General features: G+C 44.3%; 1 protein-coding gene across 3 annotated transcripts in view; it reads right to left on the bottom strand.

The window, feature by feature from the left end:
- The window catches only part of LOC147458931 (4-hydroxy-tetrahydrodipicolinate synthase, chloroplastic-like), a 57,562-nt gene extending 32,429 nt beyond the window's left edge, over positions 1–25,133 (bottom strand). Inside the window, exon 1 of one of the 3 annotated variants that reach the window (XM_086510354.1) lies at positions 24,984–25,133. Coding sequence is in view for 1 of the 3 variants with exons in the window: in XM_086510353.1 (XP_086366479.1) it covers positions 13,753–13,785 (33 nt within the window). In the remaining 2 variants the exon portion in view is untranslated. Of the gene's footprint in view, positions 1–13,752; positions 13,882–24,941 lie in introns of those variants that run through there. The other 2 variants (XM_086510355.1, XM_086510353.1) reach the window with 2 other exon arrangements.
- Between the last annotated feature and the right edge of the window lie 407 nt (positions 25,134–25,540).

The raw sequence follows: 25,540 nt of genomic DNA on the forward strand, positions 1-25,540 counted from the left end.
TAATTAGCATACGGAGCATTTTTGTTTGTGCTAACTTCCACTCACAGCATACCATAGTATGCTAATTAGCATACACAATATATAGAAACTGCCATGTTTTCTCCTTGAAACCAGCAATGGTATGCTAATCAGCATACTGTCTATGCCAACTAGTATAAACAATATGCTAATTAGCATTCCTCGAATTAGCATACTGTGGATTTTTGTTTTTGCTAGCTTCCACTCACAGCATAGTACGCTAATTAGCATACACAGTATATAGAAATCTGCCATCCCTTCTTGAAACCAGCATACAGTATGCTAATTAGCATATATGAAATGCTTATTGGCATACACAGTATATAGAGAATTGTTATCTCTTCTCCTTGAAACCAGCAAACCTATGCTAATTAGCATACTGTTAATGGTGTAAACTATGCTAATTAGTATACCCACAGAATGCAAATTCCACTCACAATATAGTCTACTAATTAGCATACACAGTATACAGAAAGCTGCCATCTCTTCTTCTTGAAAACCAGCAAAGTTATGCTAATTAGCATATTGTTTATGCTAACTAGCACATATAAGTTTATGCTAATCAGCATAAACAGTATGCTAATTAGCATTAGCATACACAGTATACAGGAAGCTGCCATCTCTTCTCCTTGAAAACCGGCAAAAGGTATGCTAATTAGAACATTTTGTATGCTAACTAGCATTAACACTATGCTAATTAGCATTAACAGTATGCTAATTAGCATACCCACAGAACCCAATGAGACAGGTTGTACAAATGATCTCTCTTAAACTGAGACCCCTCTATGATAGACACCAAAGCCATGTATACACAAAGCACACAAGAGACGCAAGATACCTAAGTTTTTGATAAAACTGCATTATATCCGAGCAAGAAGAATATTGAAGATGCAATGATTACAACTTAAAAGCTGAAGGGCATGCTATTATAGATTGCTTCATAGCTTTCTGGGTTGATTGTGTACACCTGCTGTCTCCTTGGGATGTGCTCCATGGGTATTTTGATACATCGTACCAAATGTGAAAGTACGTGGACGATGGGCTGCTTGTGGTCTAACTTGAAGGTGTATGCATCCAATTGCTCGTAATATAGACCTTGCACAATATATGAGCCTCTATCAATTGCATTGCCCCACTCATCGAGGTACCCCTTCTCCACCTTCTCCTTTGCTACAACACACTTGACCAAGTAGAAATCCACATCCTCGACGTTGGTCAAAGAATCTGGATTTACAGCAAATGTGTCGCCAGCACATAGAGCGCTACTCAACACATCATGATGACCTTCGTACGTGAAGTCATCGTAGGCGGCTGCTTCATCTTCCGAATGTGACAGCCTCATCAGGTAATGCCAGTAGAGTATGATAATCCCAAGGCTGCACGTGAGCTTTATTGACGCAACGATTCCATCTTCCGTGCATGCATGCATCACAGAAGCATGCCAAGGCTCTTGTTGCAAGTGCAGTTGGATCCCCAGGGTTGTGGCCACGAAAAGCATGCAGAGAGCGAGTTTTTGCCACAGTGGCACAATTCCACTTCACCTCCCTGTTACTTCCCCCTCTTTAACCTCCCAGAACACACGGGCACATTCCCTTTCTTTTGAAGGATAGTGGGAAGGTGCTCCCTGCGACGACACGTTGGCTTGGGAATAAGCAACCACATCAGCTGCACACCGCAAAATAGCTCCATTAGGTTTTAGCTGTTCATGGGTCAAGGTTCTTTTCACAACTGCTCTTGCATCATCATGCTCTCCCTTGCCGTGCCCTGATCCAAAGAAGAACCAGCTCATCCCCATCTCTGTGAGTCCACCATATCTTGCAACGAAGTAAAAAGGCCTGGCTCCCTTGAACTGTGAGGCCGCACCATCAGACCACACCCAATGTTGCTTAGGAGTGACACCCTCTTGTTGTAACCAAGTCACAGTGTAGCACGAAGCAGTGTTGCACGAACAACGTGTCATGCACCTTGTCATCTGATATGAAGAAGTGGATGGTTTTGACTACCTCCCCTGCCTTGCGGTAGTATGTTATGTGTACAAAAATGGTCACTTGAGTAGAGTACCAATGCATTGACTGAATCTCATTTTGTTCCTTGAAGGCATAATTCTCTGCAAAATCAACAACTGACATGACGACATCGTTCGGAAACCAAAGAAGGCTGAAACCGGCCCGTAGGGCGGTAGGCGTTGGCTTTCACCCGAAATTCTTTACTTTATGCACACACACAGAGCACTTTGCAAAGAGAACCTGCGACGGGAGTTAACACTTAAACACACACACGGCTCGGAAGCTAGAATGCTCCGAGCAGGCGCCGACAACCTGTAGGCCCCAAAATTGGCGCCCCTTTCGGTATTTCTTTATTCTTTAGGAGGGTAAATTACAAGGTAAGGTCCTGGGAATCTTTCACGTGTATCCACCTAGATACCATTTGATTTGGCCAAATTTCGGCAGCATAACAGCCCCAAAACTTGCGCGAAACCCATTCCCCTGCTGGAACTCGCTTGCACTGACGTATACCCTCTGATTCCTGTCCAAAAACAGTAAATTCAGCACGCTGTATTTACTGGTTTTTGCCCTGTTTTCAACCCCAAACAGTCCCCTAACTGTCCTTTGCCAGTGGGGCACCATTCCCAATGATCCTGGCGTCCGTATGGCTGAAAAACAGTCAAATTACAGCGCGTACACAGCGCTGATTTTGCACCTGTACGGTGAGGTTATGACCCTCACCAGTGCCTGCTTTGGAGCAGCAGTTAGCTACCCCTGTTCCTGCTCAAGGAGGCTCTTGCTTCAGCACAAAAGCATGAACCCACACAACTGTACATCAGTCAAATGAGTAGCCCTCTTGTGGGGCATCACATAACTGCACGTAGGGGAGAAAGAGAGCAGTATGTAGCGTGCGGGGCATCACTCCCGTCACCATACTGTGCATAGAGGGCAAGGTAAGCATTCCATAGCTTCTGTACTTGTTGCAATCCGCCTGTGGCTGAAAATGGCGCCCCCTTTGTTGATATGCAGCTCGTTTTTGCCTCCCAGAGTGGCAGAATCGCTCACAAGCTGACACGTCGCCCAGTTTCCGAGTTTGGGCTTTCCCTGCTAAAAATATCTCAACTGGTGCGTCAGTTGACTTCGCGGCAGAGTTGTAAAGTGTTCCCCTAGTCATACCGAAGGTAATGACGCGAACACATTTCGTGGCCCAAAATAGCAGTTCCCTAAATTTTAGGAGATGCTTCCATTGGGCTTCCACTGGTCTTCTGACCATCTATCCTCATTGGGACCGCATCCAAAAATGCAATGTGGCCCAACTGTCGGATACTTTTGGTTGGTAGTCCCACCTTGACTTTACGCCTTAATTGAGTTCACTTCCTAGTATCCACCAACTTGCTAAGTGCGACGGGGGGACCTATATGATCTTGCTCTGAGCCTAGACATCCTCTTACCATACGAATTCCAGTGCCGACCACTTCCCGTCTGCGGGTGAATCTACCGTTCACATTGGCCATACAATGTCCGACCGTTCGCTACTTCAAAAAGAGGGTCTCAAAATAAATAAAATAAACCCCATTGGAAAGAAACCAACAACCAAGGTTAGCAGTTGCCACATCTCTGTGACATGGTTAATAACTGCCACGTCCTCGTGACATACCCCCCTCTTGAAATCGCAAACGTCCTCGATTGCATACCATAAATACACGCCACTGATGATCTTGTGCTATCAACACTCTTTTATCATCGCATGTATCCGCAAGAAAGGTCGTAACATACATAGATACAAATGACTTAATGAGGCCTTCATACTTTTGCCATTTCTATCTATGGCATTGAATTCATATGTACATTCGATGTACTAGCTCTATCATTACCCCTCCTTTGCACACGTTGGGTTGGGGCATAAGTAGGCTGTAACCCAAAGGCTTCAAGGTAAAGCTGCAATACATTTGGTGACTCTGACAGTTCATGCTCTTCCATCCACTTTGCATCCATAGGCGGATAGTTCTTGAACTTCACCAAATAACGTCTTGCAACTTGTCCTTTAACTTTTCTGTCCTTATGTGCCAAAACTTGCTCAGGTACCAGGATCTCATCAAGTTCCTCAACTTCTGGCTGATCCTCAACTGGCATATCTTCTGGCACATCACCCACGAAGGGTCTTAGAAGACTCACGTGAAACGCATTATGAATCTTCCACGCATCAGGCAATTTCAGCCTGTAAGCCACATCGCTGATCTTGTCAAGCACTTGAAAAGGCCCATAGTAACGCATGCTGAGCTTAGGAAACAGCCGTTCCTTGCCCTTCATCTTCTTTAATCTTGCCTTTTCGAACCTTAAGAGAACCCAATCACCAGGTGATAGTAGCAATTCACGACGGTGACGATCAACAGCCTTTTTCTGTTTTGCCTGAGTCTTCTCCAAGGCAACTTTAATCTTCTTATACATCTCATCCATGTTCTCAACATATCGATCTGCCTCAAAGATCTTGTCCTTTGTGTGCAAAATGGGAGAAACCTTTTTGCCGCCTTCAACAATTTCAAAAGGTGCTTTGCCAGTAGACGAATGCACCGTATTATTGTACGCATACTCAAGCATAGGCAAATACTGTTCCCACTTGCCCTTATTATCTGACACATAGCATTTCAGCAGATCTAAGACAGTAGAATTGGCCTCTTCTGACTGTCCATCAGTTTGTGGATGAAACGAAGACGAGAACTTGAGCGTAGTACGCATGTTCTCAAACAATCCTCTCCAGAACAAACTGGTCATGCAAGGATCACGATCACTGATAATCGATTGTGGCATACCATGGTACTTAAACACATTGTACATGAACAAGCGTGCCATCTGATCAGATTTTATCTTCTTCCTGACAGGGATAAAATGGGCCTGCTTGCTGAACCTGCAGATAATGGTCCATATACCATCATTCCCTGTTGGCGTCCTTGGAAGATCAAAGATAAAGTCCATAGCAATGCTTTCCCATGGCTTATCCGGAATCGGCAGTGGTTGTAACAACCCTGGTGCCTTTTGCCTGTCAAACTTGACCTTTTGGCAAACTATGCATGCTCGCACAAAGGCATCCACATCTCTCCTCAAGGTAGGCCAATAGAAGAACGTCTCTACCGCTTTAACTGTTGCATCAATGCCACGATGCCCTGCATACGGTGGGACATGACTCTCTTCCATGACCTTATGTCGCAGTGGCCTAGTGACACAAAGTCTGCCATGCATCATCATAAAACCATCTCTGAGGAGGTAGTGCTCGTGATGTTGCCCCTCTTGTAACTGTTCAAAGATCCTTGCAAAATCTTCATCAGCAATATACTGTTCCTTCATGTCATCTAACTCATGATGATAAGGAATTGACACAGCTAAAATTTGTGGCTTTCTTGATAACGCATCAGCCACAACATTCTTCTTGCCTTCCACATGCATAATCTGGAAGTGGAACATGGAAAGAATGTTTGCCCATCGCATATGCTTTTCGGATAACTTTGACTGTGTCAAGAAGTATCGCAAGGTCTGATGATCTGTTTGGACAACAAAATCAGCACCTAAGAGGTAGTGCTTCCAGCTAGAAAGCGCATGAATCACGGCCAAGAGCTCTTTCTCATAGACTTGCATAGTCCTCTCTGGCCCTTGCAAAATTCGGCTTTCATAGGCTACTACCCGTCCATCTTGCATTAGCACTGCTCCGATGCTACTGCCACACGCGTCACACTGGACCACAAATGACTTCCTGAGATCTGGCAAAACAATAACTGGATCTGAAGTCAACTTTTCCTTTAAGAGACTAAAAGCTGAAATCTCTTTTTGGGTCCATCTGAAAGTGACCTCTTTCTTTTGCAATGCGTGAAGAGGCGATGCTATCTCTGCAAAATTTCTGATAAACCTTCTATAGTAGGAACACAATCCCAAGAAGCTTCTGACATCGTGCACAGTCTTCAAGTCTGGCCATGTCTTGATAGCTTCGACCTTTGCGGGATCCATTCTTACACCATCCTTTGAGACTATGTGGCCCAGAAAGTGGATCTCTTCAAGGAAGAATTCACTTTTCTTAGGATTGACAAGCAACCTGTGACTGCGCAGCTCTTCGAACACAATGGTCAAGTGACGCCTATGCTCCTCTTCATTCTTCGAATACACAATCATGTCATCGAAGAATGTTCCAACAAACTGTTGATGCGAGCGGAAAATCCGGTCCATCATTCTGTTGAACGTGGCTGGAGCATTTGTTAGCCCAAACGGCATCACTAGAAACTCATAAAGACCAAATGTCGTTCTAAACGCAGTCTTGTGCACATCCTCTGGGCTTATACGAATCTGATGGTACCCACTCTTCAGGTCTATCCTGCTGAAAATTGCAGCACCCTCTAAACGATCGAGAATATCATCAATGCGAGGAATAGGAAACCTATTCTTGATGGTATTCTTATTCAACGCACGGTAATCAATACACATGCGCCATGAGCCATCCTTCTTCTGCACTAGGAGCACTGGGGAGCAAAAGGGTGAAGAACTAGGCTGAATCAGCCCCTTCTCTAATAACTCCTCAACCTGGCCCATAATCTCTTTCTGCTGCGCCGCACTAGCCCTGTAGGGAGGTCTATTTGGTGGGCTACACCCTGGCACCAAATCTATCCGATGGTCCTCAGGTCTCTCTGGCGGTAATTGCGACGGTAATGAATCAGAAAAACAGTCACTAAACTTTTGCAAAAATGCTGACCTTTCTTTATCTAACACAGATAAATTTGACTGATCCCTATCTGAGACATCACGTGCAAAAATCAAGTACACAGAAAGATGATTCTTTATTACAGAAGTGATAGCAGAAGCAGATACAATAGGGACTGACTCTCCTTTAAGCTTTACATCCAAAATGTGAGTTTTGCCCCTATGCTGTACAGTGATCTTTTTGTTGTAGGCATCCAAGACTCCATGCACTCGGAACATCCACGGGATCCCCAACAAGGCGTCACAACCTTCCAGCGGCATGATGTAAAACTCTTCAGTGTCCACATACGACTGAATATGCAGACGCAGTTTTCCAATGATGGGAGTAACACACTTTGAGTGGCCAGGACATGCCAACCCTGCCTCTGCTGTGTACCCCATCTCTTCAGCTTTGATGCCGAGCTTCATAGCTAACTCTGGTGAGATAAAGTTGGCTTTGGCACCTGGATCAAAGAAGATGAGTGCCGTCTGATCTCTAACTTTACCCCATGCCCTGCATAACTCACTGGCATCTGTGCTGGGCCTGTCACCCACCATGTCTGGCACTAACCGTGGGTTTTGGCTTCTTGCCTTTCTGGTCTTCTTTATCCTCTGAGTCAGCTGGCCTTTTCCTTTGTGGACAATTTATAGAAATATGACCAGGCTGCTCGCATATAAAGCATTTGTTCTCAGCCATTAGGACCTTCTTTTCCTCGAGCGACTTGCGCACAAAAGGCTTCCTTTTCTGTTTCTTTGCCTGCGCTCCAGAAGTCCCGGCTGAATCCTTGTCTTTGGTGGCCTGTTCAGACCCCTGTGACGCATCAGGATCCGTCTTCACAAAGGGGGCTTCTTCGCTGAATTTTTCTTTTGCTGCCCTCCTTTATCACTGCTCGGAAATCCACTGTCCTCTCCTTTCAACAGGGCAAGACCAGTGTTCGCAACTTCCATAAGCTGAGTAAGGGTAGCCACTCTATTCTTTGTACAGTAATCGCGAAGCCCTTAAGGCAGCCCACAACAATACTTCTCTATCTGCTCTGTCAATGGCACAAATCTGTAGGAGGTCACTGAGAGTAATGCTTTACAAAACCTCCTATTGTACTCCAGCAAGCTCTTGCACGAAGCTGCCGTAAGCTGGTGCCAATCTGTCAAGACATCGGCTTCAAATTCATTTGATAGCCAAGCAGATGCAAACATTTGCTTGAAGTAAACCCAAGTGGCGGGTGCCTGTCCTTGCATTAACAATGTCGTCCACCATGTAAGCGCATTGTCCTTTAAGAAAGTAGCAGCTTTCCTGACCTTCGAGGCCTCTGTAAAATTCCCTCCCGCATAAGCTGTATCAAACTGCTGGAGGAAAGTGAGTGCCTTTGTCTTATCCTCGAAACCACTGAAGGTACTGAACTTTACCGCTGCACCACCTTCTTTGTAAGCCTTCGGCTTCTCTAGTGCCCCCAAGTTGTCATACGGGATGGTCTGCAACATGGGCACTGTAGTAGGCATGATCGGCACGTGTTGGCCATTCACATTTTGCGTAAGAGGTGCGATATCTGGCTGCTGTCCAGAAAAACCAGCCATGCCAAAATGACCCTGTGGCACCCCAAACTGGCCCTGGTTGCCGTGGAAACCTTGCTGCATGCCGATAGTACCATACATGGGGTTTGGCATGATGCCTTGCATACCCCCGAACACTGTTCCTGGCATGTACGGCTGACTTCCAGACGCATAACCAACCATACTTTGGAACACTGATCCACCCCCGAAATACCCAGGATGTACAGTGGGTGGTGGAAAAACTGAGTGCATAGCCTGGTATCCAGCTCCCTGTCCATTCAAGACAGCATGCTGGCTCTGAAAGGTGGCGGGCTGAACTGGCATAACCTGTGGAATAGGCGTTCTAGCCACCTGTTCAAGCACGGGAGGAACCTGCTTTGGAGCCCCCGACTCCGCAACATGCGAGTGTTTCCTTTCCTCCTGCGCCTCATGAAGTACCTGGGCTTGAGCTTCAACAAGCTCCGTACGCGGCGTAGGTTGCCTATTTTGCTGTTGCACTGGTGGCGCTTGCAAGAATTCCATAAACCTCGGATTCTGCACCAGCTGCGAAAAGACATTCACCGCGGCAACTAACTGAGTCTTAAACGCATCATCCTCAAGTTGCCCTGTCATAAAGCCCTGTACTATTGGAGGGACATTGACGTTGACAGGAGGTACAGACTGACGTGGCCGTGAGCTCTCGCCCATCTCAAAAACCATAGGAATCTCCTGCCTGTCCTTTGGAGAGGAACCCTCTTCCATAATTCCCTTCCCCTTGTCGGCCATAGTGTAATCCCCGCGTTCTTGCAATGTGTGTCTTTACCCTGAACAATCCAGGCTCACTCTTTGAGGAAAAAGTGATTGATATCCCGGCAATGGAACCATGAAACCGGCCCGTAGGGCGGTAGGCGTTGGCTTTCACCCGAAATTCTTTACTTTATGCACACACACAGAGCACTTTGCAAAGAGAACCTGCGACGGGAGTTAACACTTAAACACACACACGGCTCGGAAGCTAGAATGCTCCGAGCAGGCGCCGACAACCTGTAGGCCCCAAAATTGGCGCCCCTTTCGGTATTTCTTTATTCTTTAGGAGGGTAAATTACAAGGTAAGGTCCTGGGAATCTTTCACGTGTATCCACCTAGATACCATTTGATTTGGCCAAATTTCGGCAGCATAACAGCCCCAAAACTTGCGCGAAACCCATTCCCCTGCTGGAACTCGCTTGCACTGACGTATACCCTCTGATTCCTGTCCAAAAACAGTAAATTCAGCACGCTGTATTTACTGGTTTTTGCCCTGTTTTCAGCCCCAAACAGTCCCCTAACTGTCCTTTGCCAGTGGGGCACCATTCCCAATGATCCTGGCGTCCGTATGGCTGAAAAACAGTCAAATTACAGCGCATACACAGCGCTGATTTTGCACCTGTACGGTGAGGTTATGACCCTCACCAGTGCCTGCTTTGGAGCAGCAGTTAGCTACCCCTGTTCCTGCTCAAGGAGGCTCTTGCCTCAGCACAAAAGCATGAACCCACACAACTGTACATCAGTCAAATGAGTAGCCCTCTTGTGGGGCATCACATAACTGCACGTAGGGGAGAAAGAGAGCAGTATGTAGCGTGCGGGGCATCACTCCCGTCACCATACTGTGCATAGAGGGCAAGGTAAGCATTCCATAGCTTCTGTACTTGTTGCAATCCGCCTGTGGCTGAAAATGGCGCCCCCTTTGTTGATATGCAGCTCGTTTTTGCCTCCCAGAGTGGCAGAATCGCTCACAAGCTGAAACGTCGCCCAGTTTCCGAGTTTGGGCTTTCCCTGCTAAAAATATCTCAACTGGTGCGTCAGTTGACTTCGCGGCAGAGTTGTAAAGTGTTCCCCTAGTCATACCGAAGGTAATGACGCGAACACATTTCGTGGCCCAAAATAGCAGTTCCCTAAATTTTAGGAGATGCTTCCATTGGGCTCCCACTGGTCTTCTGACCATCTATCCTCATTGGGACCGCATCCAAAAATGCAATGTGGCCCAACTGTCGGATACTTTTGGTTGGTAGTCCCACCTTGACTTTACGCCTTAATTGAGTTCACTTCCTAGTATCCACCAACTTGCTAAGTGCGACGGGGGGACCTATATGATCTTGCTCTGAGCCTAGACATCCTCTTACCATACGAATTCCAGTGCCGACCACTTCCCGTCTGCGGGTGAATCTACCGTTCACATTGGCCATACAATGTCCGACCGTTTGCTACTTCAAAAAGAGGGTCTCAAAATAAATAAAATAAACCCCATTGGAAAGAAACCAACAACCAAGGTTAGCAGTTGCCACATCTCTGTGACATGGTTAATAACTGCCACGTCCTCGTGACAAAGGCAATCCTTGAATTGTTATCCTTGCCATCGAGCCACATAGTTATGAGTGATAAAGAGCTCCAACTTGGTCTTCAAGAGTTGAAGAAACTCCCAGCACTGCATTTCTTTATGCAAAAGATCTTTTCTTTTGTTACTATTTCCATGCTTGTCTTGAGCTTGTACATATGCAAATACTTTCACATTAATACTATTACCTGGCTTTGCTGTCTCCAAGCAGCATAATTCCAACGTATTCACTCCACATGTCAAACACTCTCCCATCAGGCATTCCCTTCTATGGAAAACTGCATCTGCGGGCTTTGGACAGAGAACAGACTCCCACATATGTGTGACACCTTTGAAAGTGTGATGTGAAGCCAAGCAACCCTTGCTAATGTTCTCACCTGGGGCACAAGATACTGCATATACAATCAACTTGCTCTATGCAGCCCAAAAGCACGAGCGCATGTGGTTCAGTGTATCCTTCAAAAAAGACATCTGCACATGGTATTCGCAACAGCATGTGTATCTATCCTTCAACTGCCTACAAAAGAATGGCTTCAACATCTCAAACATTCTCATGCCAATCTTGCAATCTGGATGTTTTTCCTTGAATCTACGAAAGAACTCAACCTGCAACATCCAAATGATGTTCAATATTTAGATTGTTAACTAGGACATCCAGCAATTTCATGAAAACAAATCATAGTGACGATCAACATCCTAAAGTGCATGCAACAACTAGCATAAAGAGTGTTAGCTAGCACATATCTTGTGTTTACCAGGTAGCTCTATATGCTAGGTAGAGCACAAGGCATGCTAACTAGTATACTCATTAGGACACCCATCATGCTATTGAGCATAGTAGGTGTTAACTAGCATAAATTATGTTAATTAGCATACATCCTGTGCTGACTAGCTAGCTCTGTATGCTAGGTAGAATACAAGGCATGCTAGCTAGCATACTCCATATGCTAACTAGCATACCCAGCCCAGCTGCTAGTTCTAACTAGCATACTGCATATTATAACTAGCATACTAGGTATGTTAACTAGCATACCAGGTATGTTAATTAGCATACATATTGTGCTAACCAACTAGCTCTGTATGCTATTTAGGACCCAAGGCATGCTAACTAGCACAGTCCATATGCTAGCTATCATACTCAATATGCTAACTAGTATACGCATTAGGACACCCATCATACTATCGAGTATACTAGGTGCTAACTAGCATAAATGATGTTAATTAGCATACATCTTGTGCTGACTAGCTAACTTTATATGCTATGTAGAACACAAGGCATGCTAACTAGCATACTCCTTATGCCAACAAGCATACTCCATATGCTTACTAGCATACCCAGCCCAACTGTATGCTAGGTAGAACACAAGGCATGCTAGCTAGCATACTCCATATTCTAACTCGCATATTAGGTATGTTAATTAGCATACCAGGTATGTTAATTAGCATACATATTGTGTTAACCAACTATCTTTGTATGCTATTAAGGACCCAAGGTATGCTAACTAGCAGAGTCCATATGCTAACTATCATACTCACTATGCTAACTAGTATACGCATTAGGACACCCATCATGCTATTGAGCATACTAGGTGCTAACTAGCATAAATGTGTTAATCTTGTGCTGACTAGCTAACTTTATATGCTAGGTAGAACACAAGGCATGCTAACTAGCATACTCCTTATGCCAACCAACATACTCCATATGCTTACTAGCATACCCAACCCAACTGCTAGTTATAGCTAACCAGCATAACCCTTGTCTTAAATAGCATACCTATCATGCTAGTGAGCATACTAGGTGTTAACTAGCATAAGTGGTGTTAACTTGCATACCTTTTGTATTGACCAACTAACTCTGTATGCTATTTAGAACCGAAGGCCTGCTAACTAGCATAATCACTTTCTATTAGACAACGTACTTATCATGCAATTGAGCATACTAGGTATGTAACTAGCATACTAGGTTTGTTAACTAGCATACCAGGTATGTTAATTAGCATACATATTGTGTTAACCAACTAGCTCTGTATGCTATTTAGAACCCAAGACATGCTAACTATCATACTCCATATGCTAACTAGCATAGTCAATATGCTAACCAGCACAGTCCATATGCTAACTAGCAAAAGTCTACAGACCAGTATGCTATTGATCAGCATATACAAGTTACTAAGCACTGGAGATGCAATGCATAAAATGCATAAGTTATGGTACAAGTATTTGATTGATCAACCGAGGCTCGTCTAGGAGGTGCACTGGGTGTTCTATGTACATGTTCCTCCCCATCCTCTTTCGACAAACATCCTTCTTGTTCGGTGAAACGCGAGTCTCCACTTTCCAAAATGTGTAGACCAATTCCTTATATTCATCTGTGATAGGGCTATGACCGTGTTGCTTGTGACATGCAACCAATGAAAACAATCGACCATCAACATCGGGCTTCGCCTGTCGTGATTTCGCCTTCTGCAAGATGCGACGATTGACATTTAGGACCCTTGCAATTTTTGCAATAGGCATGTTTTCCTTTGAATTCAACATCATCTGCAATGCTGCATTCTTCAAAAACAACTCCTCATTGGAACCTGGCTGCTTGACGGTAGCCAGTGTGCTGCGGACATCGGAGACAATTGCAGTATGTACAGCAGCCTCCTCCTAGAAAGACTCATCATGGATCGCCTGAACATGCGGATGCTGAGCAACAAGATTCCAGATTTCCCACTTTGCTTCTGTACTAAAACCTTCAGTCCTACTCTTGAAAGCTCTCACAATCTCGGAGGAGATTCTCTTTTTCTCCTCATCGTTGAGGGCATGATGTTGTCGCTCAAATTTCATTTGTTTCTGCTCCCGTTGTTTCCTCTTTCTTACTCTCTCATATTCCTTGATTACAGAAAGAGCTGGATCTTGGGAGTTGTAATTCATTGCTTGTAGTGGCTCTCTTCTGCTTTTTCCTGAGAACTTAAACGTGCATAATATGTTACTTACTTAAAATCACTTAAATGTATAGCTGTCAACAGTTGATTTTGTAATACACACATACTATGAACAAATGTCCTCACAAAACTAAAGATGTGACCAAAAAAACCAATGACTTCATTTGGAGTGGGTGGGCTACACATAAGATTTGCTTACCATCAGATTACAGTACGGCTCCATTTCCAGCATTGGAGCTAGTGGCAATAATGTTGGCTCTACTGGTTCTCCATTTTTGTAGGTCTGTGTCAGAACGAGAGAAAGAGCTCAGCTTTGACAACTAATCTCTTCGGCAGGATTCCCAGCGCAAGGAACGAACGAGAGAGAGAGAGAGAGAGCAAGACTCAGCAAACCGCATACTAGTCTGAGAGAGAGAGAGAGAGAGAGAGAGAGAGAGAGAGAGAGAGAGAGAGAGAGAGAGAGAGAGAGAGAGAGAGAGAGAGACTCCCCACGTCGTCTTCAGTAACTGAAAACAGAAGCACATGAGGAGGAAAAATAATTTTTTTATGGAACATTTGAAATTCAAAGGACTTGCCCATCCGTTTTCAGTATATGCTAACAAGCACAAGTAACTAGCACTGTCCGGCACAACATATTCAATGACACGTTAACATGCTTCTACCCCTTTATGAAGGTGATTGGCTTCTTATTGGAAGCTACTTGAGTACTCTAACAAAACAGGATGATTGGTCTGAACATGAATTCAAGAGGATACGCAAGAAAGCATATGGTTACTTTTTGAGGGATGGCTACTTGTGGAAGCATCCTAAACAAAAGGGTGCAAAGCTCATGCAAGAGTTTCATGAGAGTATATGGACTCGACACAGGGGTGTGTGGGCAACCTTCTCCAAGTTGAAAGAAAAATACTGGTGGAAGGGTATGTACAAAGATGTATCTCAATTGGTAGAGTCATGTGTAACTTGTCAAATGTATTCAAATGTTCGATATCGTGATGGATTGCACCCTACATATCTACTAGCCGTGCACTATAAATGGATTGTGGATCTAGTCACAATACCTTTAGGACTCTGACACATGAGATACTTGGTTCTTGCACGAGAGGACCTAACCAACCAGGTTGAAGGAAGAGCATTAAGAGCTAAAACCACAGAAGCTGTGTGCAAATTCCTTCTTGATGAGGTGATTTGCCGTTATGGTTGTGTGAGAAAGATCACTGTAGACAAAGGTGAACTGGATGCCGAAGAAGCAAGGGAGTTCTTTTCTAGATTAGGAATCAAGCTCTCTCTTACTACAGCTTACAACCCTGAAGGCAATGGAAAGAGTGAAAGAGGGCACCCTCCTATCATCAAACTTTGGCCAAAGCTTGCGAAGGAAGAGTTGGTAAGTGGCCAAAACTGTTACCATATGCTTTATGAGCTGATCGTACAACACATAGCTCAGTAACTGGCTACATGCCCGTGGAGCTAATGTATGGTCAAAAGCCAGTGATGCCGATTGAAGATACAATTCCCACATGGAATGTACTACTCTTGGCAAGAGGGGCTTAGCAGAGAAGATCTGCCTACACTGCATATAAGGCAACTAGAGAGAAGACCTGGAGACATTGAAGCTGCAAAAGAACGACTCAAAAATGCAAGGTTGAAAAACAAGGACTACTTTGATAAGCGACATCGGCTCAAGAGCAAAGCAATTGACAAAGGTAACTCGGTTCTAGTGTATGATAGTAGCCTTGATAACCAACACACAGTCATGCGTAAGTTTTCAAAAAGATGGTTTTGGACCGTATGTTGTAAAGCATGTGCATGAAAATGCTACTTACAACTTGTCTGAACTAGATGGTACAAAATTAAAGATTCCCATTGTAGGAAAAAGGATCAAAATGTTTACGAGAAGAGGAGACAATGATCCAAAAGATGTTGATGAGGAAGAAGAGAAAAACACAGGTAAAGATCAAAGTCAAGATGAAGCTCTGGAATCATCTAGTGAAGAAAAAAGCAAGGAAGATGTACAAGAGGGCTGATCTTACAAAGAGACAATGTGGCACATACCTGAGGATGTGTAGGTTTAGAGGGGGTGGATGTCGTGCTGTGACACGTACATAGTGGGCACTCATGCTACAAGAGTTATCTTGTAACTTTTTAAATACATAATTATATTTCCTATAATATACTTATGCATATTTAAGTATAATAATAAGTTTTCTATCTCATCTTATTATTTATCTAAAGGGTAACATATTCTTACTTTACCGTCAAAAAGTACTATGGAAAAAACGTCAATAGTTCCGTCTCTTTAACTTAGAGCAAAAAGCATTGATTCTTTATTTCTACTATGTCATTATCATCTTACACCCTAGCTAGATCCTATATCTATGGTAAATTTCAATATATATATATATTTTATGTATTTTTCATATTTTTCTTATATTTCTTTTAAATAGCTACTAAAAAAGAATCAAATGCTAGTGAGACACTAGCTTCCATGATTCTCAAAGATACCCCTATTTTAATGCATTATTGTAAGTATGATTACACAACTTTGTCAAGGAGCAATGTCATGCTTTCATATGGCATGAGGTGTCCATTGGAATCAAATAAAAGTCTAAGCTAAGGGGACCACAAGAGGACTGTTTGCTGCCAAAACTGTATCTTATTTTGATGAATTTTTTACACAAGGTTCTAATCCGAATTGAAAAAAGTATATAAAATAAAAGTCGTAGCTAATGAGCTGTATTTTTTGCCCATATTTTTACTTTTTTATTTGGAGCCACGGTTGAAGAGATATGATCGAAATATTGGACCCCAGTCTGCTCACATCATGCAGGGATAGCTCATTTCCAAATTTTCTAGTTTCTGTTCACACTCGCTCCTCTCTTCTTGTGTTAATCTTTGGGAGTTCCCTTCACCTATAAAAGGGGACCTCTTCTTCCTTGAAAACCATTGAAGCATTCAAGCTATTGATGAGAGGAATTCTTGAGGGAGTGAGTAGTAATGCCTAATTGTACTTAGCCATTAACATAAGTCTAAGCCTACACTTTCTCCTAGAGGAAGACTAGCTATTCTTGAAAGTGATGCCGTGGCTACTCTGCAGAAACCCTACAACCTACAAACCCTAATTTCTGTCAGAAACCCTAATCTGCAAAAACCCTAATTTTGAAAACCCTAACCCTAACTTCTGCTGAAACCCTAATTGTGGCTGAAACCCTAATTCTGGCGGCAAAAATGCCACGTGGCAGTAGTACGGACTTCCGGGTTTTGCAGCGGGATTTACGAGAATTGATTTTCAGCTTTTGGGCAACGCAATTGAGCATGAGAGAGAGAGAGAGAGAGAGAGAGAGAGAGAGAGAGAGAGAGAGAGAGAGAGAGAGAGAGAGAGAGATTCCCTTGCTTTATTTTTAAAAACTCAAGTGAGTTTGTGAGAGAAAAAGAGAGTTTGCTTTATTTCTGAAGCTTTTGGGGCTTTGCTTTTGGCATCCCTTGTAAACAATAAATAAGCGGTTTTGGGCTCACTCTGCAGAGCATCTGGACGCAGAGTCTGAGAGAAACCCTAACCGCTCTCTTGTACTTTGATCATTGATTAATACATAAAGAAATACCGAAAGGGGCGCCAGTCTTTGGGGCCAATATCTCTAGGCACGGAACTCCGCCGGGCTAGTGCAAATCTATTGTGATCTTGAATTGTTTTGAAGTGGTTATTTAGTGTTGTTGTGATTGATTCTTGACTTGGAGTATCCAAGTTTGTTGGAGGGGGGAGGGAGTGTCAACGTGGCATATTGCCGCAAATCGCGGAAGTTTGCTGATGTGGCAGCTTGTACGGACAGCAAGGATTTTGCGCAAGAGTTTTTAGAACCTGTTACTTTTCAAGAGGTTTGCTTTTAGACCCCATGTAAGTTTATAAGGAACCCATGCCTTCCTTCTCTGGCAAACTATCTGGGAGCAAAGTCGTGGAGAGAAGGTCCCTCACGAGTTGTACTTTGAGATCGAGCAATAAAGAAAGAAATACCAAAATGGGCGTCAAACTTTGAGGCTAGTGCATTTGGAAGCCGAACTCTGCCGATTCGTGTCTACTCTCTCTCTCTCTCTCTCTCTCTCTCTCTCTCTATATATATATATATATATATATATATATTACACTAACCCTTATGGTGAAGACTAGCTTATTGACTGCAGGCTCCATTCTTGAGGGTGAGCCTGTATTGACTCTATGGCTGGGAGGTGAGCCTGATGTCCACTCTCTATGCTCGTTATGCGTGAGTATGGCTTCCGTCATGTCATGTGTGTAGAATGGATTTCGCAACAAGGGACTAACAACAGCTCTACCCACACACCCGTCTCGTGTGGACCTGGTGGTATGGGACACCAGCCCTTATGGTAGAGGCTAGCCCGATGGTTGCAGGCTCCCAAGATTGGGAATGAGCCCGTATTGGCTCTACCGCTGGGAGGTGAGTCTGATGTCTGCTCTCTACGCTCATTTACATGTGAGTATGGCTTGTGTCATGTCATCTGCAGGATGGATCCGGTGAGGGACTAACACTTTGTTAGGTGCAACGGAATGAATGTTTGAACTTTGCTCAAGATGAGTGCTCCGAACTGTGCTCAAGGTTCCTTTTTGTTCTTATGGAAGGGAGAGCCTTCCGTTCTTAACGAGAGAGTGCAATGATCAGAAACAAAGTGAATGGACACTGTGAATGGAAGTGCATGAGACTGAGAGATAGAGAAGAGAATACGACACCAGAGACGTTGTAAAACCCTCCTCCGAAGGCCCCACTCTCTATGGCGAGAGCGGTCTACTTATGATTGCACAAATCTCTACAATGCTTGCACTTGCCGACGATGTCGACGACGATGAGGACGACGACGAGACAGGGTGAAATCTGAAAACACTAAGGGCTGAAATCTGTAAATCTTGTATCTGCTGAATTCTGACTCTATGTCGATGGCGACGATGCGACGATGATGCGTTGAAAACGCAGATGCTGAAATCTGCGTTTTCCGGGCTGAAACTGCAAACTTCGATGGATCCCACCGTGCGGCGAGGAACTGCTGCGAGAAGGTGAGATCTGCGAGGTTCAAGACTTGATCTGCGAGTGCTAAAGGCTGAAAACTGAAAACGCTGGTGGTTCTTGATGATTCCGTCGCGGAGGAACTGCAAACGCTAGGTACTCTACTGTCCCAAAAACGCTAGGGTTGAAATTGGTCCTGCTGTCGCCAGTGGTTCTACAAATGCAAAATGCTAGGTTGATTTTCTGTGTCGTGATGACGCCGGGGCTGATCTGCTATGCACAAAATGCCGAGGTTGATCTGATGCAAAAACGCTAGGTCTTCTGTTGAGAGAAAACGCTAGCCTGCTGGGGGTCTTGCTGAGAAGGTGCCTGTTGAACTGAGTTCCTGCTGCCTCTTCTGCCAATTAGTGCTAGTCTAGGTTTGCTTATATACAAACTTACTCAATTTGCCCTACCTACTTTCCAACAAAAGTCACTTAAAAATAATAAGTGAAAAATGTCAAAAATAGGGAAAATAGGCTAAATGCGCTGGAAAATTCTTCTGAAGGATTCTGATGGGAATGCTTATGATCATGCTATGTGCAACCAGGGGATATGCATCTACACTAAGTGCCTGGGCATGTATGGTCTGCGAACAGACTCACAAAAGTGCCAGAACACTTCTAAATCTAGACTAATTGGACTGACTGAACCCTTGTCGTGCTGTAGCTTGTCCACGGACACATAGGGTTGGATGTGTCACGTGACATCCCCTCCTTTTCAAAGTGAGGTACTGGTACCAAACTGTATGGCGTCGAGGGAGATCGCCAATAGCATCCAGAATCCTGGAAGGGACTCTTCGTCGGCCCACTCAGATGTGTGGGTCGTGCGGTACTTGAACTTCATAAAGGTCTGCAATGCTTGCTTCTTTGCGCCGCGCCGAAAGTGACACAAAGTCTTCTATGGCTCCTTCGATGCTTCAACTTCATCGAGAGTCATGCGTCTACCTTTTTCAAGAATCTCCGAGGCTGAAAATTCCTGAAACCACTTCCAACACAAAAACATGAACATACCTATTCCATGTAAAGTGAATGGAAAAAAATTTGTCTTCCTCAAAGACTGTGCATGCAATGTAGATGAACAAAGAGACGGAGTGCCAAACCATTCACCACACGCACGCAAACAATGAGATCGAATCTTGTCTTTCTGATCTAAATCAATCAATTGTGGCAATTCACAACAGAAATGCCCATGCTTGGTGCTCATACTTTCATGTGCTCTTTCTACAACTGTGTCGTGCCACGGAAGAGACATGGAATGTGACTTCCTTGAATGCATACTTTTCAGCTTTTCATGAACAATCCGCATACATTCGTGCTCATTCATGAGTGAAACGTGCTCAACGTACAATATGTCATGCCTAGGAAAAGGGATCACATAAAGACGCTAACGAAAATACAGGAAACGATCACGAAAGAAACACTCGAACAATGCGTGCTGACGAATTATTGGAACACATGGTACTTCTTGTAAAGGTTCTTTGGACCTAGGCTTGAGAGCCAAGATCGGTTCTTCGTATTTGATCGAATCTTCCTATGGGGGTTCTGTGGACCTCGACTCAAGAGCCAAGATTGGTTCTTCGTGATTGATCAAATCTGCAACGAGGTTAGGTTCGCTAGAAAAAGCATCAACTAAACCATCATCCTTGTGAACAATCACGTCTTGATCATACAAAGCATCATGCTCGTGAGAAATCACATCGTGATCATCATGAAAATCATCATGCTTGGCATTGGCATTCAAATCATCATGCTTATCATTATCATTCAAATCATCATGCAAATCCTGTGTCATGCTTTGGAGAAGAAGAGACTGAGAGAGTCTCCTTTTCCCGAATCTCTTGCATCTGTGTCTGAACTTGAGAAAAGATTCGCAAGAATTCTTTCATGTGTTGATCGCTCTTCTCTTGTCGTGCTTTGGTCTCACGGTCATATTCTGCTTGTCTTGCGTTGTTCTCGCGATATATGGCTGCCACTCTTTTTGTGTATTGACACTCTATGGTTGCCATCTTTTCTTCGTGTTCACTCTCTATTTCTGCTTTTCGGTCTAACTTCTTGTCCATAAACAACTGCGGCAACTCCTTCATAGGAGTTAGTGCAATCCTTGACATAGATGGGGAAGGGGGAGGGTCAGAAAAACCTCCTGGTGGGGAAAATTCTTCTTCGCCTCTCTCATGCTCATCACCTCCAAGCGAAGTATCCATTCCGCTTCGAGCGATGACCATCCACTGAAGTCGTGGGTTCTTGTGAGTTCTTGTGGTCTTGGGTTCTTAAGTTCACGAAGAACTTCGGTTCTTGGGGGCCTTGGGTTCTTAAGTTCACGAGGAGCTTGGGTTCTTGCGGGTCTTGGGTTCTTGAGGTTCTTGCCGTTCCTGAGGTTCTTCTTTCGCTTGCAATCTGTGTTCGAGAAGGATCTTCTCTTCACCCGAGTTCTACTCTTTTCCGCAGGGCACCCCTTGGCAGCCTTGCGTTCACACCAAGGTTGCTTTTTCCCACCTCACGTCGGTTGGCCGGCCGCTAAGTGCATGGTCCGCTCTCAATGAGTGAAAAAAGGCACAAGGGGAGGCTGGACAAGCCTTTCTTTCCTGGGATTCCTGTCACTCTTCAAAAACACGATTAGGAATCGACACGCCCAAGTGAACTTGGGTTCGTGCGACCTCAACAAGCAAAAAAATTTCTTGTGATTTTTGTGGTTCTTTCCTTGAGTGATATAGAACACTGCCAAAGCTCTGATACCAATGTAAGGTGCAGCGGAATGAATGTTTGAACTTTGCTCAAGATAAGTGCTCCGAACTGTGCTCAAGGTTCCTTTTTGTTCTTATGGAAGGGAGAGCCTTCCATTCTTAATGAGAGAGTGCAATGATCACAAACAAAGTGAATGGACACTGTGAATGGAAGTGCATGAGACTGAGAGATAGAGAAAGAATACGACACCAGAGACGTTGTAAAACCCTCCTCCGAAGGCCCCACTCTCTATGGCGAGACCGGTCTACTTATGATTGCACAAATCTCTACAATGCTTGGACTTGCCGACGATGTCGATGATGATGAGGACGACGACAAGACAGGCTGAAATCTGAAAAACGCTAAGGGCTGAAATCTGCAAATCTTGTACCTGCTGAATTCTGACTCTATGTCGATGGCGACGATGCGACGATGATGCGTTGAAAACGCAGATGCTGAAATCTGCGTTTTCCGGGCTGAAACTGCAAACTTCGATGGATCCCACCGTGCGGCGAGGAGCTGCTGCGGGAAGGTGAGATCTACGAGGTTCAGGACTTGATCTGCGAGCGAGTGCTAAAGGCTGAAAACTGAAAATGCCGGTGGTTCTGGATGATTCCGTGGCGGAGGAACTGCAAAACGCTAGGTGCTCTGCTGTCCCAAAAATGCTAGGGTTGAAATTGGTCCTGCTGTCGCCAGTGGTTCTGCAAATGCAAAACGCTAGGTTGATATGTTGTGTCGTGATGATGCCGGGGCTGATCTGCTGTGCACAAAACGCCAAGGCTGATCTGATGCAAAAACGCTAGGTCTTCTGTTGAGAGAAAACGCTAGCCTGCTGGGGTCCTGCTGAGAAGGTGCCTGTTGAACTAAGTTCCTACTGCCTCTTCTGCCAATTAGTGCTAGTCTAGGTTTGCTTTTATACAAACTTACTCAATTTGCCCTACCTACTTTCCAACAAAAGTCACTTAAAAATAATAAGTGAAAAATGTCAAAAATAGGGAAAATAGGCTGAATGCACTGGAAAATTCCCCTGAAGGATTCTGATGGGAGTACTTATGATCATGTTGTGTGCAACCAGAGGATATGCATCTACACTAAGTGCCTGGGCATGCACGGTTTGCGAACACTCACAAAAGTGCCAGAACACTTCTAAATCTAGACTGACTGGACTGACTGAACCCTTGTCGTGTTGTAGCTTGTCCACGGACACATAGGGTTAGATGTGTCATGTGACACACTTCCTCCTTAGGGATAAGATAAATCAATCCCTCTAAAATTGTGGCATCACCATCATGTCCAGCACATACTGTAGCTCTGTCGTGACAAAGCCCTCAAAGCATCCAGCAGCTCAATCTTCGAAAGAGGTCCCTTCAACTCAGCATAGATAGCCTCAATGACCCTCTCTCTAATATAAGCCCAAGCTCTCTCTCGCAAGCATCCATGCACTTTGAAGGCTTTTGTGCTCTAAGAGGAGGGCACTAAGGAGGAAGATACACTTTCCATCTACAATCAAAGATTTTCGGATACTTTTCTGCCAGTAGCTTCTTTTCCTTAAGGAATAAATTTGCAATCTACCTAAAGAACTTCATAGTTACTATCTAAAGCAGCATTCCATCTTAAGAGGAAAGCACAAATGTGATGGTCAACACTTTTACTGCTCGGAAAGGCACCTTGCAGTTGGGTTCGGTTTAAGAGATTGCTTTCGACTCTTTGGTTGACACCACAATATGAAGCATAAATTTTTGCTGCATGGAATCGTTTGAGGATGGGGGAGGAAGATATACACTTTCCACCTACGATCATCGATTTTGGGATACTTTTCTACCAGTAGCTTCTTTCCGGAAGTCTTCCCTGAAAGCAAAAGTCTTCGAGTATTCCATAATTTATAGACCATGCTTTAGATGGTTATTCAATGTTGACAAGCTCCTTGACATTCGCTACGAAATCTTCAGATAAAGAAACTTCAAAGGGAAAGAAGAAGCGTAAAAGACTGATTCAAAAAAAGAAGTCCATAGTTCCGCAAATTCGGTTGAGCAAAAGGCAAAGTAATACAAGCAAGGAAGCTACTCTGGATGTGGTAAAGTAGGGCACATTTTGGCAAAGTGTCGTAAAGAGGAGGAGCAATCCAAAGAGAAACGAAAAACATCAAAAGCAGCAAAGGAGAGAGTGACAAAGAAGGGAAAGACCAAAGCAGGACGTATACTAGATTTCATGGGGGCTCCCAAAGACCACAATGATGAGAGTCCCGAGCTCTAAAGAGTGGGGCAAGGTGCAAGATCAAGACGCCCTAATCTTTTTTGACATGGGAGCGAAGGCCAACTTTATTTCTACCAAGATGGCCGCTCATCTTGGAGTCAAGCCTGTGGACATGGGACCGCAAATGGATGCGATGCTTGGCATCAGCCATACAAGGCAGCCCACAACATTCTAATAAACAAACCTTCCAAGAAGAGATCTCCACAACCGAACATAGCCACCACAAGTTGGAGACCATACCGGTTGAAAATGCAACACCATTTTTCCTCCATTGAGTCACAAGTCTTGGATGTAATCACGTCTGCCCATGACTGCCAAAGAAGTCTTCTCCCAAATTCCAATAGAATTGGAAGAACACACATCTTGCTCCTCTTTGGGGGCTGAAAACAAGGGTACAGGCTTCCAGGGGGCTGAAAACCAATAGTATCATCGCCTCTCCTGATCCAAAAAATGCAGATGCAAGGGGGGCGCTCAAGGTGGGAAACAGGATCCAAGAGCCAGCTACTGAAAAACACAGGTACAAGGCCTGCATGTCGCAAATCAAGATCCTCTTGCCACCGTCTTCAAAAATGAAGTCTTTCCTCCTTTCCAATTAAAAAACAAAGATCCAAGGCACTTCTTCATGACAAAATCAAAGCAGATGACCAGCAACCCCCTCTGAATGCAAAAATGCAAGAAAGAAATCTCCTCCCTAATGAAATCACAGCCACAAGCCGTCGTACTCTTGGCTCCAATCAGCTCCAACCGGACCATATCTAGGACATATCCGAAACCTATCCAAGAGTGTCAGGCCTCACAAGGCCAAACACAGCCTCAAAGAGCCCGTCACGCCCTAGATCTAGATCCTAGTGATGACCCACCTAACTCTAGCAGAAAATCACAAACGATATATGCATGCATTATATGTACAAACAGTAGAAAAAACAGCGTTAGCTAAATTTTAAGCAGGTTTTGGATGCTCCCTCGGTTTTTGATCGCATAGCCCAATATTGATTTAAGTAATCACATGCAGCAAACTCTGAAAAACTTGAACAGCTATAGATAAGTTTTATTTTGTTTTAAACTGGAACAAGAGGTGTCAAGCTCTCAAAATCGAGGCAAAGCAGCAAGGTTGGCAATGCGACAGATTGGACACACTAGAGAACCGGCTCAGCTCAACGTGCTATAAACAATAAAACTACTGCTATGATAAGCTGACTTATGATGAGTTGCCAAAGATAGCAACAGACGGGAAATGGGCAGTCTAGAGAAGGCAAATCGATTCATCTTTCCAATGACTGCAACGCTCTCTCTCTCTCTCTCTCTCTCTCTCTCTCTCTCTCTCTCTCTCTCTCTCTCTCACACACACACACACACACACACACACATACCTGTGCGTCTCCTCTCTCTCTCTCTCTCACACACACACATACCTGTGCGTCTCCCTCTCCCGCGTCGCCTCTTGCTGCAGGTCTCGTGTGTGATCACAACAGTTGGGCCCGGCACGTGGATTTTGTGAAGAATTAGAGTCGTTTGTTAGTTGCTTGAATTGGAGTTGAGCTTCATAGACGTTATGTCGCGTTCATTTTTTTTTTGTTTTTGGGGGAGGGAGGAGATTATACCTCAAAAATTTAGTGAGAGAGAGAGTTCCCATCATTTAAAGCATATCAACATGCATTTCACTTATAATGTTTTTGGTATGTTGTGATCATGTGTTTCGACAACTCTAACCCATGTACCTCGCAAAAAACCTCAAAAAAGGTCAGAATTTGTTTTGGTTTATGTTTCTGATTACATTTATCTACTAAAAATTGTTCCTTTTTGTATCTTTTGATTTGAAATTCCAGCAAGTTTCTTTGTGTAAGGCACTATGCACTCTACGGTGATGGCATAGACGCTCCACTTGACCAAACCTCCTCTTATAGCCCCTGCCCATCTTTAGGAGCCCCCATGCATTTATCCATGTGGCGTTTAGCCACTAGCCTTGCCC

Source organism: Adiantum capillus-veneris, chromosome 4 (assembly GCF_014529385.1).
Source record: "Adiantum capillus-veneris isolate H3 chromosome 4, ASM1452938v2, whole genome shotgun sequence".
Classification (NCBI taxonomy): Eukaryota; Viridiplantae; Streptophyta; class Polypodiopsida; order Polypodiales; family Pteridaceae; genus Adiantum; species Adiantum capillus-veneris.